Source organism: Pleurodeles waltl, chromosome 3_2 (assembly GCF_031143425.1).
Source record: "Pleurodeles waltl isolate 20211129_DDA chromosome 3_2, aPleWal1.hap1.20221129, whole genome shotgun sequence".
Classification (NCBI taxonomy): Eukaryota; Metazoa; Chordata; class Amphibia; order Caudata; family Salamandridae; genus Pleurodeles; species Pleurodeles waltl.
In genome coordinates, this window is record NC_090441.1 from 130,443,034 (window position 1) to 130,458,709 (window position 15,676).

At 43.8% G+C, this 15,676-nt stretch overlaps 1 protein-coding gene across 4 annotated transcripts in view; it reads left to right on the forward strand.

Annotated features, from left to right (window-relative positions):
- The window catches only part of LOC138286583 (Na(+)/citrate cotransporter-like), a 285,677-nt gene that overhangs the window by 258,538 nt on the left and 11,463 nt on the right, over positions 1-15,676 (forward strand). For all 4 annotated transcript variants that reach the window (XM_069226982.1, XM_069226984.1, XM_069226985.1 and 1 more), the window contains 2 exons: positions 3,753-3,914; positions 13,159-13,296. In XM_069226982.1, coding sequence (XP_069083083.1) covers positions 3,753-3,914; positions 13,159-13,296 — 300 coding nt within the window. The remainder of the gene's footprint in view (positions 1-3,752; positions 3,915-13,158; positions 13,297-15,676) is intronic.

The window sequence follows — 15,676 nt, forward strand, 5'->3', positions numbered from 1 at the left end:
GTATCTCTCTCTGCATAAATAATGCAGGTGCTTTTGGCATTGTGAGTTTTTTCTGAGCTAAAAAATGCACCCTACAGGTGGCCCATATTTACACATCAGTAACAGATAGGAAGACATATGGGGTGGGTTGTATGACAGAATATTGACCACAACAATATTGAAATACATAAATATAGCCAAACATTACTGATCATAAAAATATCATCATCCTATAATTATAAAAGAAAAACATAAAACTATAAAAATATTGCTGCTATAAATATCTAAAATTCCCAACTATTGACAACAAAAATAAAGAAATACAGAATATCATGATCATGGGAAACATAAAGAACACTACCCAAATATTGAAAATAACACTATCGGCAACAAAATTATTGTTAAAAATAAATGTAAAACTATATTTAAATTCCATTTAACTACTAATTTAAAAGGCATTAACCTACTAAATAATATGAAAATATTTACATTAATTTATTTGCCATATAAATACAAAGTAAAATATGTCTTAATATCATACAATTATCTAAATAGAGCAAAAATAAAGACCAGAAAAAGGACACAAAAAATGTCCATTAATTTGGCGCAAACACTAGTGGCAATTATGCGTAATTATGCAAAATGCAAATCTGTCATTTCACACTATATATTTTAGTGTGAAATAAATCCTTGCATCAATTTTTGGCATGTGGATGCATTTAAATAAAGCACAGCTAACAACAGCCGCTTATGTTCTATTGTTCCCATGTGTTTGTGTTAAACTGTTATTGCGAACGGCCCAGTTCTTGCTAAATTTTTACTGCAAATGGTTTGTAATTATACAAATTGCCATCATTGTATAATTTCGGGAATTTTGTTTAACAAGCGTGATGTATATATATTAAAATTACACAAATTATGCTAGCATAACTAAAATTTTGACCAGGCCTAGCAAAAATGCCAAGACTTTAAGAAGGTGAGACTGTCACATTCTACACAGAAAAAACAAAGGCCCAGATTTGAGAAGCCCTAGCGCCTCATTGCGCCAAATTAGGTTTCGTTTTTATGATGCTAATGTGGCTCAACAAGGCCAAATTTGCCACACCAGATTTACAAAGTGGCACAATGCATGCTTTTCACCACTTTGTAACCCCTTGAGCCATAATATGTCTGCGACAGGGATAATGTATGCAAGGGGGAGTTCCCCCGTTAGAGGGACCGCAAAAATGGCGCAGAGGAATCTATGAGATTCCAGTGCCCTATGTTTAGCGGCTATTCTTAACACCTCAACAGAACAGCCGTTAAAAGGGAGCATACCATTATTCTTAATGGGCCCTATGTACTTTGCAGGATAAGCACCAAGATTTTTGGCGATAATCCTGCAATGTACTACAATAACGTCAAAAATTATGACACTATTGTCCCTAACCTGTGCCATGGCGCACCATATGTTTAATACAGTGCACACATGGTGGCATTAGGGGGCGCTGATAGGTGCAAGAATAGTGGCACTGCATATAATGCAGCGCCACTTTTCTGAAATTTTGGTTAAAGAGTGACAGTGATAACTCATAATTCTGATGGAGCTGATAACTGCTCCTATAAAATCAAGAGGCCATTCGTAATGAAAGCCTTAGAAGTATGTCCAAAAGAATATGAAATACATACATACCTCTTTTCATCGTGCTTTAAGACTGAAAGAACGTACTTCAAGACACCTTCTTAGACGTATTTGTATTGGTTCACCCACTCTCATTCAGATGCTTATTTTTGTACAGTTGTCATTAATTTGATGGCCAAAACTCTGGGCCTAAAGAACTAACACAATGCAGTGCAGCCAGTTAAAGGGAGAGAGCAGAACAGCACTATATGTACTAAGATGTGTCACTGATCTGCTCTCTCCTTGAGGTGGTGCACGTTTGGCTGCCATGGGCCGATTCAGGCACTCTTGTGCCATGGTGCATGGGTGTTTATGCGGTCTGGGAAGCATATATTTTGTGCTGGAAGGGGTCCTGTTGAGTACAAGAAAGATGCTTTTGCTTTGATGCGTTTCCCACTTTGTGTGCTGTACAACACAGCACACTTGTAAAGTGGGAAAAACGAGGAGAAATGAAAGTATTTCTCCTCATTATTCCTGCCTCGAGGAGGCACATGATTTTGATACAAATCCCTGCCTACAGTTCTTTGTAGATAATGATTTGTATCAAAACCAATGGGCAGATGCATGGCACGCCCCCTTGACACAAAGTAAGGAAAGGCAGCGTATTGCGCAGCATTGCATTACTGTGGGTTTCAATACTACGCATATTGCGATTTGAGTTGGATTGTAAATACCACCACAACCCTTTTATTAGGGTTTGCGTTTAAAAAAGTTATGCTCAGCACTACAGCCCATATTTATACTTTTTGATGCTAAACTGCACTAACGCAGTTTAGCGTCAAAAAGTATAGCGTCGGCTAGCGCCATTCCAAGACGCCTGCTGGGCGTCTTATGTATGGAATGGCACTAGCCGGCGCAAAGGATGGGCTAGCGTCAAATAAATTGACGTTAGCTGGGTTGCGGTATGGGAGAAGGGGGTTTAGTGTTAAAAAATGATGTTAGGCTGGATAGAGTAAAAAATTATGACTCTAACCAGTCTAGTGTCATTTTTTGATGCTAAACCTACCATACCACTTGACTCCTGTCTTAGAAATGACCATCACCCCAATGCCCAGAACAGGGGACAACGGTCCCCGGGGCATGATCATTGTACCCGTTGCCATGTACGGGGCCTATTTCAGGGCCCCCAATGGCACTTTTTAAAACAAACCCCAAAACTTACCTGTACTTACCTCCACTTTCCTGGGATGGGGTCCCCCATCCTCCGCTGTCCCTCTGGTGTGGGTGGGCATGGGGCATGTGGAGGGCACCTGTAGACTCTTCCCATGGAGTTTGAGTCTTTTTTTGTTCGGGTACACCTACCTTGCATCTCATTGACACAAGGTAGGTTTCCACGATAAAAAATGACGTTCACTCCATAACTTTGGCACTAGACGGGACTAGCGCCAAAGTATAAATATGGTGTTAAGTTTGCGCTGAATTAGCGTCAAAATAAATTACGCTAATTCAGCGCAAACAGAGTATGAATATGCCCCTAAAAGTGTTAAAATTACATGCTACTACCAAGGTGGGAGGCCTGCATCTCCCACATACAGAATCAAAGTGTTTCTACGTCTTGGCCTTGTTATGTAAGACGTGCATACCCTTTCTGGTCTAATGCCCAACTACTTATTTCAGTAGCACCCTGAGCATTCCAAATTTAAGTGAAGAAACACAGGCACAGAGGAGCACAGACAGATAGAGGTGTGTGGTGAACTCATTGGTGTAACAAGTGAGTACCTGAGGCTATCTCCTGACGCCTTGAGGACATCACCACTAGGCCAAGCCTGATGTCAAGATAGCTGTATAACTGACAGCATGGTTGTAAACTGTCAGTGCTACTAAAAAAAATTACTGTAGCACTTTGGGCTTGTGACAATCACTTTCACAGAACATGTCAATGTACCCCAATATTCTATGTTGGTCTGTCTGGGACTGTTAGATCCCATCAGTATCATGTGGCCATGATCAGAGCCCGAACATTTAGTGTGAGCTGCAAAGGTGCCTGTGTTCAAGCCATACTTTCTCTTGCATGTGAACCATCATGGAGATGTGGTCAGCTATGTTTCTCTGTGAGCTAGTCAGACTCTTCCTCCTGGCATTCACATGCCTCTTTTTTTTGTATTCTTTCCAGGTGTCTGGCTTTTCAAGATGGCTGGGAGACCAGATGATGCCCTTACACAGCATTCCACCATGGGCCATTGCCATGGTTCTTTCACTCATGATTGCTGCCTTCACCGAATGTGCCAGTAATGTAGCCACAGCAACACTCTTCCTGCCTGTCCTGGCCTCTTTGGTAAGGAGTGATGAGAATGAAATTTAAATATGTAGCAGTGATTTGCCTGTTAACAGATGTAGGAAAGTCCTCCTTTTTGCCCTGGTCACCCCCACACTTTTTGGACAGGTACTGGTGGTTACTGACTCTTGGCTGTGCCCTGGGTATTACTTACCAGTCCCAGGGCCAGTGCTCTGTGTAAAGTGGATATGCAAATTAGGCTAATTATATTTGGCTAAGTTAACCTACCTATAAATCCCTAGTATATGGTAGGGCATGTAGGTTTAGGGACCACAGCAGAGGTAGTGCCCCCATAGGTGCACTGCTGAGGTGCCCAGTGTCATTTTAAAGGCAGGCCTGCCTTGCTGGCTGCTTTTAAATTAAAGTTATATGCAAATTCGACTTTGCAATTAAAAGTAGTTTCAAAGTCTTAAACTACCTTATTTGTACTTATAAGTCACCCCTAAGGTGTGCCCTATGTGCCCCTAGGGCTGGTTGCCATGTAACTATAAGCAGGGACCTTATAAAAGTAGTTTTATAAGCCCTGGTGAGGTAAAAACAGCCAAATTAGTTTTCCCCTCATTGTAGTGAATGGCCTTCATAGGCTAGAATGGGGAGACTTTATTTTAATTTTTAAAGTCCCCTTAAATGACAGATACAAAGAGTTTGGTATCAAATTAATTGTTATAATAAATCCCACAACTTTCACTTGTTGGATTTAATATAACTTGTTCAGGTAAAGAGTTTTAAACTTTACCTGAAAAGTTGCCAATTTCAGCCCTGCATTGTTTTTGCTGCTGTGCCCTGATTGGCCAGCCTCTGGCAGCCTGGCAAGGCTGCCTTGATGAGGTGTGAAGTGGCCTGGCTTCACACAAAGAGATGTGCCTGTGGGAGGGAATTTCCCCTCAGCAGATGGTGAGGCAGGAAGGGGGAGGGCTGACAAACTAGTCTTCAAAGGCAGAGAAGGACATTTGGAGCAACCCAGCAACACCCCCACATCCTGCAACCCCAGACAACTAGGTGCCACCTTGATTAGATAAGGAGGGGGCAGGAGAGGGGTGTGTTTATGATTTTTAGCCACACCAGTAGGTGGCCTCAGCCAGACGTAACCTCCAAAAATCATTTTCGGCCATGATGGATTTATGAAAAATGTTGCCTCCTGGGATTGATTTTTGCCACACTTCCCAGGAAGTGGTCATCACAGGGGGAAGGACCCTGCACCAGATTGGAGAATCAGGACCCCCCTGTTTTTCACCCAGGAGCAAGGCTAAAAATGGCAGACCTGCACTTACACCTTAGATCCCCATCAGATTAGAACAAGGAAGAACCAAAGGAGAAGAAGGACTGCCCTGCTGGACCCCTGGCCTGCACCTGGAACCTGCACTCAGAAGGACTGCACCAGCTGCACACTTGGGCTTCACCACAAGAAAGACTTTGCCTGGCTTTAACTGGTTCAAGGAGGGACTCCGTGTTTGCTACAGGTGAAAAATTGCTAACCAGAGTCCCCTGCACCAACTCCTGAAGAAATCCACCAGCTGACCACTGCCCAGTGGCCAAAAAGGAGTTTGCGCCAGGTGCATTCTGGGAGTTGTAGTCCACACCCCCCAAGGATCATCTCAGAGCTTCTGGACCCTTGGGGTGAGCTGTGGACCCCAAAAAGAACCTTAAAAGAACATCTGGGAGAAGACCCAGAAGTTTGGAGAAGTTTGGAGAACTTTTGAAAAAAAGCTCCATAGAGGGACCGACCCGCTGCGGCAACTCTAGCCGGCTTGCCTCAACCGTGACCCGGCCTGATTTGTGGGATCGTCCCGGTGAACAAAATCTCCAAAAAAGAGACTAAGGGGCATATTTATACTCTGTTTGCACCGGAATTGCGTCGTTTTTTTTTACGCAATTCCGACGCAAAACTAACTCCATATTTATACATTGGCGTTAGACGCGTCTAGCGCCAAAGTCCATGGAGTTTGCGTCATTTTTTAGCGTGGACACCTACTTTGCGTTAATGATATGCAAGGTAGGCGTTCCCGTCTAAAAAATTGACTCCGAGGCATGTGCGCCCTATTTACACTCCCGGGAAAATTCACGCCCGGGAGTGGGCGGGTCAAAAAAAATGACGTACGGCCGCTTTTGCGCCGTTTTTTAGCGCCTGGACAAGGCAGGCGTTAAGGGACCTGTGGGCTCGGAAGGAGCCCAGAGGTGCCCTCCCATGCCCCCAGGGACACCCCCTGTCACCCTTGCCCACCTCAGGAGGACACCCAAGGCTGGAGGGACCCATCCCAGGGACATTAAGGTAAGTTCCGGTAAGTATTTTTTTAAAACATTTTTGTGGCATAGGGGGGCCTGATTTGTGCCCCCCTACATGCCACTATGCCCAATGACCATGCCCAGGGGACAAAAGTCCCCTGGGCATGGTCATTGGGCAAGGGGGCATGACTCCTGTCTTTGCTAAGACAGGAGTCATTTCTATGGGGGTTGGGAGTCGAAACAAATGGCGCAAATCGGGTTGAGGCGAAAAATTTGCCTCAGCCTGACTTACCCCATTTTTTGGCGCCCAAGCTTCATATCCCCCTACGCCGGCGCTGCCTGGTGTACGTTGTTTTTTTCCACGCACACCAGGCAGCGCCGGCGGCTAACGCCGGCTAACGTTATTGATTAAATACGGCGCCCGCATGACGCTTCAGAATGGCGTTAGCCGGCGCAAATTCTTTTGAGGCAAAACTGCGTTAGCGCAGTTTTGCGTCAAAAAGTATAAATATGGCCCTAAGGGGCATATTTATACTCTGCTTGCGCCGGAATTGCGTCGTTTTTTTTTACGCAATTCCGACGCAAAACTAACTCCATATTTATACTTTGGCGTTAGACGCGTCTAGCGCCAAAGTCCATGGAGTTTGCGTCATTTTTTAGCGTGGACACCTACTTTTCGTTAATGATATGCAAGGTAGGCGTTCCCGTCTAAAAAATTGACTCCGAGGCATGTGCGCCGTATTTACACTCCCGGGCAAAATTCATGCCCGGGAGTGGGCGGGTCAAAAAAAAAGACGTACGGCCGCTTTTGCGCCGTTTTTTAGCACCTGGACAAGGCAGGCGTTAAGGGACCTGTGGGCTCGGAAGGAGCCCAGAGGTGCCCTCCCATGCCCCCAGGGACACCCCCTGTCACCCTTGCCCACCCCAGGAGGACACCCAAGGCTGGCGGGACCCATCCCAGGGACATTAAGGTAAGTTCCGGTAAGTATTTTTTTTTATTTTTTTTGTGGCATAGGGGGGCCTGATTTGTGCCCCCCTACATGCCACTATGCCCAATGACCATGCCCAGGGGACAGACGTCCCCTGGGCGTGGCCATTGGGCAAGGGGGCATGACTCCTGTCTTTGCTAAGACAGGAGTCATTTCTATGGGGGTTGGGAGTCGAACGAAATGGCGCAAATCGGGTTGAGGCGAAAAATTTGCCTCAGCCTGACTTGCCCCATTTTTTGGCGCCCAAGCTCCATATCCCCCTACGCCGGCGCTGCCTGGTGTACGTCGTTTTTTTCCACGCACACCAGGCAGCGCCGGCGGCTAACTCCGGCTAACGTCATTGATTAAATACGGCGCCCGCATGGTGCTTCTGAATGGCGTTAGCCGGCGCTAATTTTTTTGACGCAAAACTGCATTAGCGCAGTTTTGCGTCAAAAAGTATAAATATGGCCCTAAGTCCGAAGGTATGAAGTTGACCGGGACCTCCCAGCCAGCGTATCCGAGGAGGGCTCCAAGGACGTCATATCAAAATCCAGGTTTACCCCAGTCGAAGGATTTTCATCTTGAAAAAATGACTAAGTCCGAAGGTAAAAATCTCCAACGAGGATTCCCGCAATGCGTATCCGGAGAAGGGTTCCAGGAGGTCGGATTGGACTGGCAGATTCGTCCCGCTGAAAAAAAATCTTCAGAGAAACGACTAAGTGTGAAGGTAAACTTTTGACCGAGGCCTCCCGCGGCCTGTAGCCGAGCCAGGCTGCATCGCGGTCGGCCTTAAACTTTGACTTTGCCCCGGTCGAGGTGCAACCAGATGACCCGATTGTCGCTTTTTGTTTCTAGGTGCTAAAAAAAACAATAATTATTTAAAAATTCATATCTCCGATTCCCCTTATCCGATTGTATTCATTTTGTGTCATTTTTAAGATAAAACTATAATCTATTTTTATCAATTGGTTTTGGATTTTTAAACTGTTTCCTGTGTTTCATTTAATTACTGTTTTGTGATATTTGAATGCTTTACACTCTGCCTCCTAAGTTAAGCCTTGTCGCTCGTTGCCAAGCTACCAAGGGTTGAGCTGGGTATAATTTACTGAGACCTAACTGGACCTAAGTGGAGGTTAGTGGCCTATTGCTAAGTGTAGGTACCTACCTGCCCTTAATAATAACCCATTTTCCAACAACAGAGATGTACTTACCTATCGGAATAGTAGGTTCTTGAGCAGGTCTCTAAAAGGTTGATGTCAGTGGGGTAGACATAGTCAGAATTAGTGATTCAGGTATCCAACTGGTTGAGCCTTTAAATGGGTACCACCACAATTGGCAATGCCAACAAAGTAACGGAATAGTCTGGCATCCTGAAATCGTCTCTGATGATTTCTTCTGTTGATGTGCACTGGACATCTCCCAATCAGGATTCAGAACTAACTACAGCACCGAGACCGCCCTGCTCGTCACCACAGATGACATCTGCTCCCTCCTCGACTGCAACCAAACAGCGGCCTTCATCCTACTAGATCAGCCACCTTTGATACAGTATCCCACTGCACCCTATGCACCAGACTCCACACAACAGGCATACACTGCAAGGCCCTTCGATGGATACAGTCCTTCCTGATAGGCAGAATACAGAACCCAGAACCTACAGAAAACAGCTGTGGAGTACCCCAAGGATCCTCGTTGAGCCCCACGCTGATCAACATCTACATGACCCTCCTTACCCGTATCTTCAGGAACTACGGTATGAAAATCGTCTCCTACGCTGACGACACTCAGCTGATCATCTCCCTGACCGAAAACCCCTCAACAGCCAAGAAGAATGTCAGAGATAGGATGGAAGCAGTCGCCATCTGGATGAAGTAGACCTGCCTCAAACTGAACTCCGACAAGACCGAGATCCTCATCCTTGGACCTTCCTCCTCAACCTGGGATGGCTCCTCGTGGCCCTCAACACTCGGCAGCCCACCCACCCCCACAGACCATGCACAAAACCTAAGTGTTGTCCTCGACTCAGCGCTCACCATGACCAGACAGGTCAACTCCATGGCATCCACCTGCTTCCACACCCTCCGACTCCTACGGAAGATCTTAAGATGGATACCATCCGATTGCTGAAAGACCATGACACACACCCTGATCACGAGTAGACTTAACTATGGCAACACCCTCTATGCCAGAACCTCCAAGAAGAACCTTAGCAAGCTGCAAAAAATCCAGAACGCTGCCGCCAGACTCGTCCTGAACATCCCCGCGTAGAACACATAACAAGACACCTGAGAGATCTCCACTGGCTCACCGTCGAGAAGATGATCAATTTCAAACTTCTCGTACATGCTTACAGAGCCCTCCACAACATCGGACACAACTACCTCAACCACCGCTTCACCTGGTACTCCCCTTCAAGACCTCTCCACTCCTTTCAGCAGTCACTCGTCAATGTACTCCGCATAAAGAAGTCCTTGGCTGGAGGAAGATCTTTGACCTACCTGGCAGCTAAAGGTCGGGACACCTTACCTCACCCCCTCAGACAGTCGCCATTGCTACCTCAATTCAGGAAGGACCTCAAGACCTGGCTCTTCAACTGAACCCTGAGGACATACCCCACTGCCCCTTGAGACCCTATGGGTGAGTAGCACTCTAGAAATAACTGATTGATTGATTGATAAAATATCTATGTTTTCATGATCTGCAGTTTTTAGGAATGGTCCTTCCTTTTACCCACTTCTCCTCTAAAATTGTTTTAGTCCTTCAGTGGCAAGGCCCAGATTTTTTCTTACCATGCTGATATTTGTAATCATTTTATCCCAGTATACAGTAAGGACCGTAAAGCACCAGAATGTAATAAAAACAATCGGACTAGCTATTCACACGTGAACCGGGGAAATTCAAAACTGTACTACCTACCTTCAAATTAAGAAATTATATTTTGTAATGGTTTGAGAGAATATTTTCAATAAATTGTATTAAGGGTGCAGTGGCACCAGCAGGGGCATAGTTCCAGCTCCTGGGAAGCAGTTCACACCGAACTTTGGCTCAGCTTATAGGCCCATGTATGTCCCATGCCAGGCCTCCCATATGCACCTGCTGCTGCACACTCTGCGCGCCCATTGGTTCCTTCAGGAAATTGCAAGGTGTGTACATTCCAATTTTGTAGGTGATGTGCAAAAAACAGTGCATTACCACTCAGCAAAAACATCTGGGCCTGATTCACAAACTGCCTTGTACATGAAGTAGTACTGCAGTAGTATTACTTACTAACTACAAAATGCTATATATTTAACTATATATATATAATTAAATATCAAATTAAATGTATACGTAAGTCTTAAAAAGTCAAGCTAAAATATTTTCTTTTAACATTATTTCCTGTATGGCTTTATAGTAAGCACCTGTCTCCACTATTCCCAATGGGAAGGTCTTGTTATAACAAAATAGTATATGTATATATATTATTTTGTTATAACAAATTATAATAACCTTAGTTTAATTTAAAACTAATGTAAGTTTTCTAAATAATTAAATTAATGTATATTGCTTCCATAAACAAGTATTTGTTAATATATAATAAATATAAACATTTTATTTAAGTGGGATTTCCTTACTTAATACTTATTAAAAATGTAATTTAATCTAATATATTTAAATTAATTAAACATGCATTTCAAAATTAAGTGCTGAAGCATTTTTTATTTTGTTCACATTTAAAGTAAATATATAAATAATTTACATTAATATTTAATACTTAACATAAAATATCGTCACTATTTTTTAGATATTAATAAACATTTAAAAATGTTCCTATACCTTACCATAGTGAGAGCTCCACCACAGCATTAGAAATCTCAACTGAAGTGATGCATATCTCCAAGAAGGGTGCGGACATCTCTGACTATCCGTGTAGAAGTTTTAATAATGACTTTGCAGTTATAAATTTGGCTCCACCCCCCGGTTTCCGGGTGGTTGAGATGTGATTATACTGTTTGTAGTAAATTTGCACTTGGAAATGGTGGATAGCCAAACATTGCTGTAGTATAACGTACTCTAAATGTTGACAGTCACTAAGAATCTACTGTTATCTTTGTCCACTGTGATGGACAAGTCGCCCACGGTAACCTTCTAGCTTTCCATCCAACTTTCAGCCATAACAACTTTTTAAAAAAGTACTTCAATTAGCTCAGACCTATTGTCTTTATCAATGCTGTAAGGTGAAAAGCTGAAAGGTTAGCTAATGCCTTTTAAAGTCAATACCTGTTGGCTCTGTCAATGCTTGTTAAAAACTACATCATTGGGAGAATCATTTCTAATAAAATGTCACAAAAATAGTTTAAAATAAGAACATATGCCACTTGTGTAATATTTTAGTATTTATGAGAGATCTTGTAGTAAAATGTCAATACAGGGAGTGCAGAATTATTAGGCAAGTTGTATTTTTGAGGATTAATTTTATTATTGAACAACAACCATGTTCTCAATGAACCCAAAAAACTCATTAATATCAAAGCTGAATATTTTTGGAAGTAGTTTTTAGTTTGTTTTTAGTTTTAGCTATGTTAGGGGGATATCTGTGTGTGCAGGTGACTATTACTGTGCATAATTATTAGGCAACTTAACAAAAAACAAATATATACCCATTTCAATTATTTATTATTACCAGTGAAACCAATATAACATCTCAACATTCACAAATATACATTTCTGACATTCAAAAACAAAACAAAATCAAATCAGTGACCAATCTAGCCACCTTTCTTTGCAAGGACACTCAAAAGCCTGCCATCCATGGATTCTGTCAGTGTTTTGATCTGTTCACCATCAACATTGCGTGCAGCAGCAACCACAGCCTCCCAGACACTGTTCAGAGAGGTGTACTGTTTTCCCTCCTTGTAAATCTCACATTTGATGATGGACCACAGGTTCTCAATGGGGTTCAGATCAGGTGAACAAGGAGGCCATATCATTAGATTTCCTTCTTTTATACCCTTTCTTGCCAGCCACGCTGTGGAGTACTTGGACGCGTGTGATGGAGCATTGTCCTGCATGAAAATCATGTTTTTCTTGAAGGATGCAGACTTCTTCCTGTACCACTGCTTGAAGAAGGTGTCTACCAGGAACTGGCAGTAGGACTGGGAGTTGAGCTTGACTCCATCCTCAACCCGAAAAGGCCCCACAAGCTCATCTTTGATGATACCAGCCCAAACCAGTACTCCACCTCCACCTTGCTGGCGTCTGAGTCGGACTGGAGCTCTCTGCCCTTTACCAATCCAGCCACGGGCCCATCCATCTGGCCCATCAAGACTCACTCTCATTTCATCAGTCCATAAAACCTTAGAAAATCAGTCTTGAGATATTTCTTGGCCCAGTCTTGACGTTTCAGCTTGTGTGTCTTGTTCAGTGGTGGTCGTCTTTCAGCCTTTCTTACCTTGGCCATGTCTCTGAGTATTGCACACCTTGTGCTTTTGGGCACTCCAGTGATGTTGCAGCTCTGAAATATGGCCAAACTGGTGGCAAGTGGCATCGTGGCAGCTGCACGCTTGACTTTTCTCAGTTCATGGGCAGTTATTTTGCGCCTTGGTTTTTCCACACGCTTCTTGCGACCCTGTTGACTATTTTGAATTAAACGCTTGATTGTTCGATGATCACGCTTCAGAAGCTTTGCAATTTTAAGAGTGCTGCATCCCTCTGCAAGATATCTCACTATTTTTGACTTTTCTGAGCCTGTCAAGTCCTTCTTTTGACCCATTTTGCCAAAGGAAAGGAAGTTGCCTAATAATTATGCACACCTGATATAGGGTGTTGATGTCAATAGACCACACCCCTTCTCATTACAGAGATGCACATCACCTAATATGCTTAATTGGTAGTAGGCTTTCGAGCCTATACAGCTTGGAGTAAGACAACATGCATAAAGAGGATGATGTGGTCATAATACTCATTTGCCTAATAATTCTGCACTCCCTGTATGTCTACTTACATGCAAGGGGTGATTTGTGTCTTTAACTGTGACGTTTATCTCAGTGGATTTTTTTCTCTTCCTACAGTCTCAGTCCATTAGGCTCAACCCTCTGTACGTGATGATCCCCTGCACACTGAGCACATCCTTCGCCTTTATGCTGCCTGTTGCCACACCTCCAAATGCCATTGTATTTTCCTACGGCCACCTCCGCGTCTCTGACATGGTAGGTCCATGAAGTTACTGTAAAGAGACCAACCAAGAAAATTAGGATTTATATTGTAACATGGTCCGTTTTGTGCTATATGTTTTTAATCACTTCATGTAAGGGGAGGAGAATCGTTCTTATATAATGTTTAATTTCCCATGAACTTAAAGAAAGATCTTTGGTTTTGCTGAAGGCAATCACAGGGTTCCTTGTTGATGCCCCATTGTAAACATGCCAGCTTTAAAAATGTCCAAATTATTTAGGTCTTCATAACCAGTGGCCCGGTAAAATGGCACAGTATTGCCACATCAGGTACTCATATTTGTATTTATATTTGACATTAAAAGAGCACACTGTCATCACTGATCTTTAGGTGTAGAAGTGAGAAATACTGTAAACTCAATTTGCACTAGGGATGAGAGGACTAAGGGGCATATTTATACTCCGTTTGCGCCGGAATTGCGTCGTTTTTTTTTACACAATTCTGACGCAAAACTAACTCCATATTTATACTTTGGCGTTAGACGCGTCTAGCGCCAAAGTCCATGGAGTTTGCGTAATTTTTTAGCGTGGACACCTACTTTGCGTTAATGAAATGCAAGGTAGGCGTTCACGTCTAAAAAATTGACTCCGAGGCATGTGCGCCGTATTTACACTCCCGGGCAAAAATCACGCCCGGGAGAGGGCGGGTCAAAAAAAAATGACGTACGGCCGCTTTTGCGCCGTTTTTTAGCGCCTGCAAAAGGCAGGCGTTAAGGGACCTGTGGGCTCTGAAGGAGCCCAGAGGTGCCCTCCCATGCCCCCAGGGACACCCCCTGTCACCCTTGCCCACCCCAGGAGGACACCCAAGGCTGGAGGGACCCATCCCAGGGACATTAAGGTAAGTTCAGGTAAGTCATTTTTTTTTTTTTTTTGTGGCATAGGGGGGCCTGATTCGTGCCCCCCTACATGCCACTATTCCCAATGACCATGCCCAGGGGACAGAAGTCCCCTGGGCATGGCCATTGGGCAAGGGGGCATGACTCCTGTCTTTGCTAAGACAGGAGTCATTTCTATGGGGGTTGGGAGTCGAAAAAAATGGCGCAAATCGGGTTGAGGCGAAAAATTTGCCTCAACCTGACTTGCCCCATTTTTTGACGCCCAAGCCCCATATCCCCCTACGCCGGCGCTGCCTGGTGTACGTCGTTTTTTTCCACGCACACCAGGCAGCGCCGGTGGCTAACGCCGGCTAACGTCATTGATTAAATACGGCGCCCGCATGGTGCTTCAGAATGGCGTTAGCCGGCGCAAATTTTTTTGACGCAAAACTGCGTTAGCGCAGTTTTGCGTCAAAAAGTATAAATATGGGCCAAAACCTCCAGATTTTACTACTTAAGACATGGTTTGGTTCACAGATATAAATGCAGTGAGTTCCATAGTAAGTGGGCTTGATGGGCGAATCTGTGGCCAGCAAATCTGACTCTAGTTATTTTGAGGACATTAGGAAGTCAACAACTGCAGACCGCAAAGACCTCCATTAGCCGCTGCTTAGTGAAAAGTTGAGCCTCATCAAATAAAGGCTTATGGGCAATGTAAATACCTTAAACTAACATGTGTTGAGTTAGTTAGTGAATATGCCAAATCTAGGTATACCACAATAGAGTAATCTAATCGTGAGCCAGTCACTACCCTCGCTTCAGGATGCTTGACTTCCAAATTGAGGAAAGGTGAGATTTCTTTCACAATTCTAAGTTAGTACCAGCAGACTGAAGCATTGACATTACATGGTCAGCTATAATGAGTTGGGAATCAGTCCAGACATCCACACACTGTTCAGGGACAGGTTTTGGGGAGGACCTAGCTCTAAGCATCCTGTCCTAGATTACAGCAGCCACTTACAACATGAACCTTGGTCTTCTTCACATTGAGCTTCATTTTATTGATCTTCATTCAAATCCATATGAATCACATATTGTATTGATGGATGGGAGATCTTTTAACTCTCAGTGCCTTAGTGTAAGTTAAGATGACATTAGAGAGTGGCAAGGAACTTCCAACAAGAGAAAAGTTGAAAACATCAGAGGACAAACTTGTTGTTCAACTGTAACCAAGGCAGAGCTACCTCTAGAGCTGTTGGAGAACTAGGATAATGGATTATAATAAACCCAACTCTACCTTCAGAAACCACACTCAAATTCTTGAGTTGATATAAACAGAGGTGAGGGCCATGCCCAAAACAGAATGCTAATGTACATGGTAAGGGAGTGGTTGCCACATGAAATAAACAGTGCCCCTCTTTATCCAAAAGAGCAATAATTTGTGGTGCCTTCTGAGGAGAATGCATCTTGATGTCAAGCATTGAAAATGAAGGGAACTTGTACTTTGATGGATACCACATGAATTGGACATCTTACTTTCA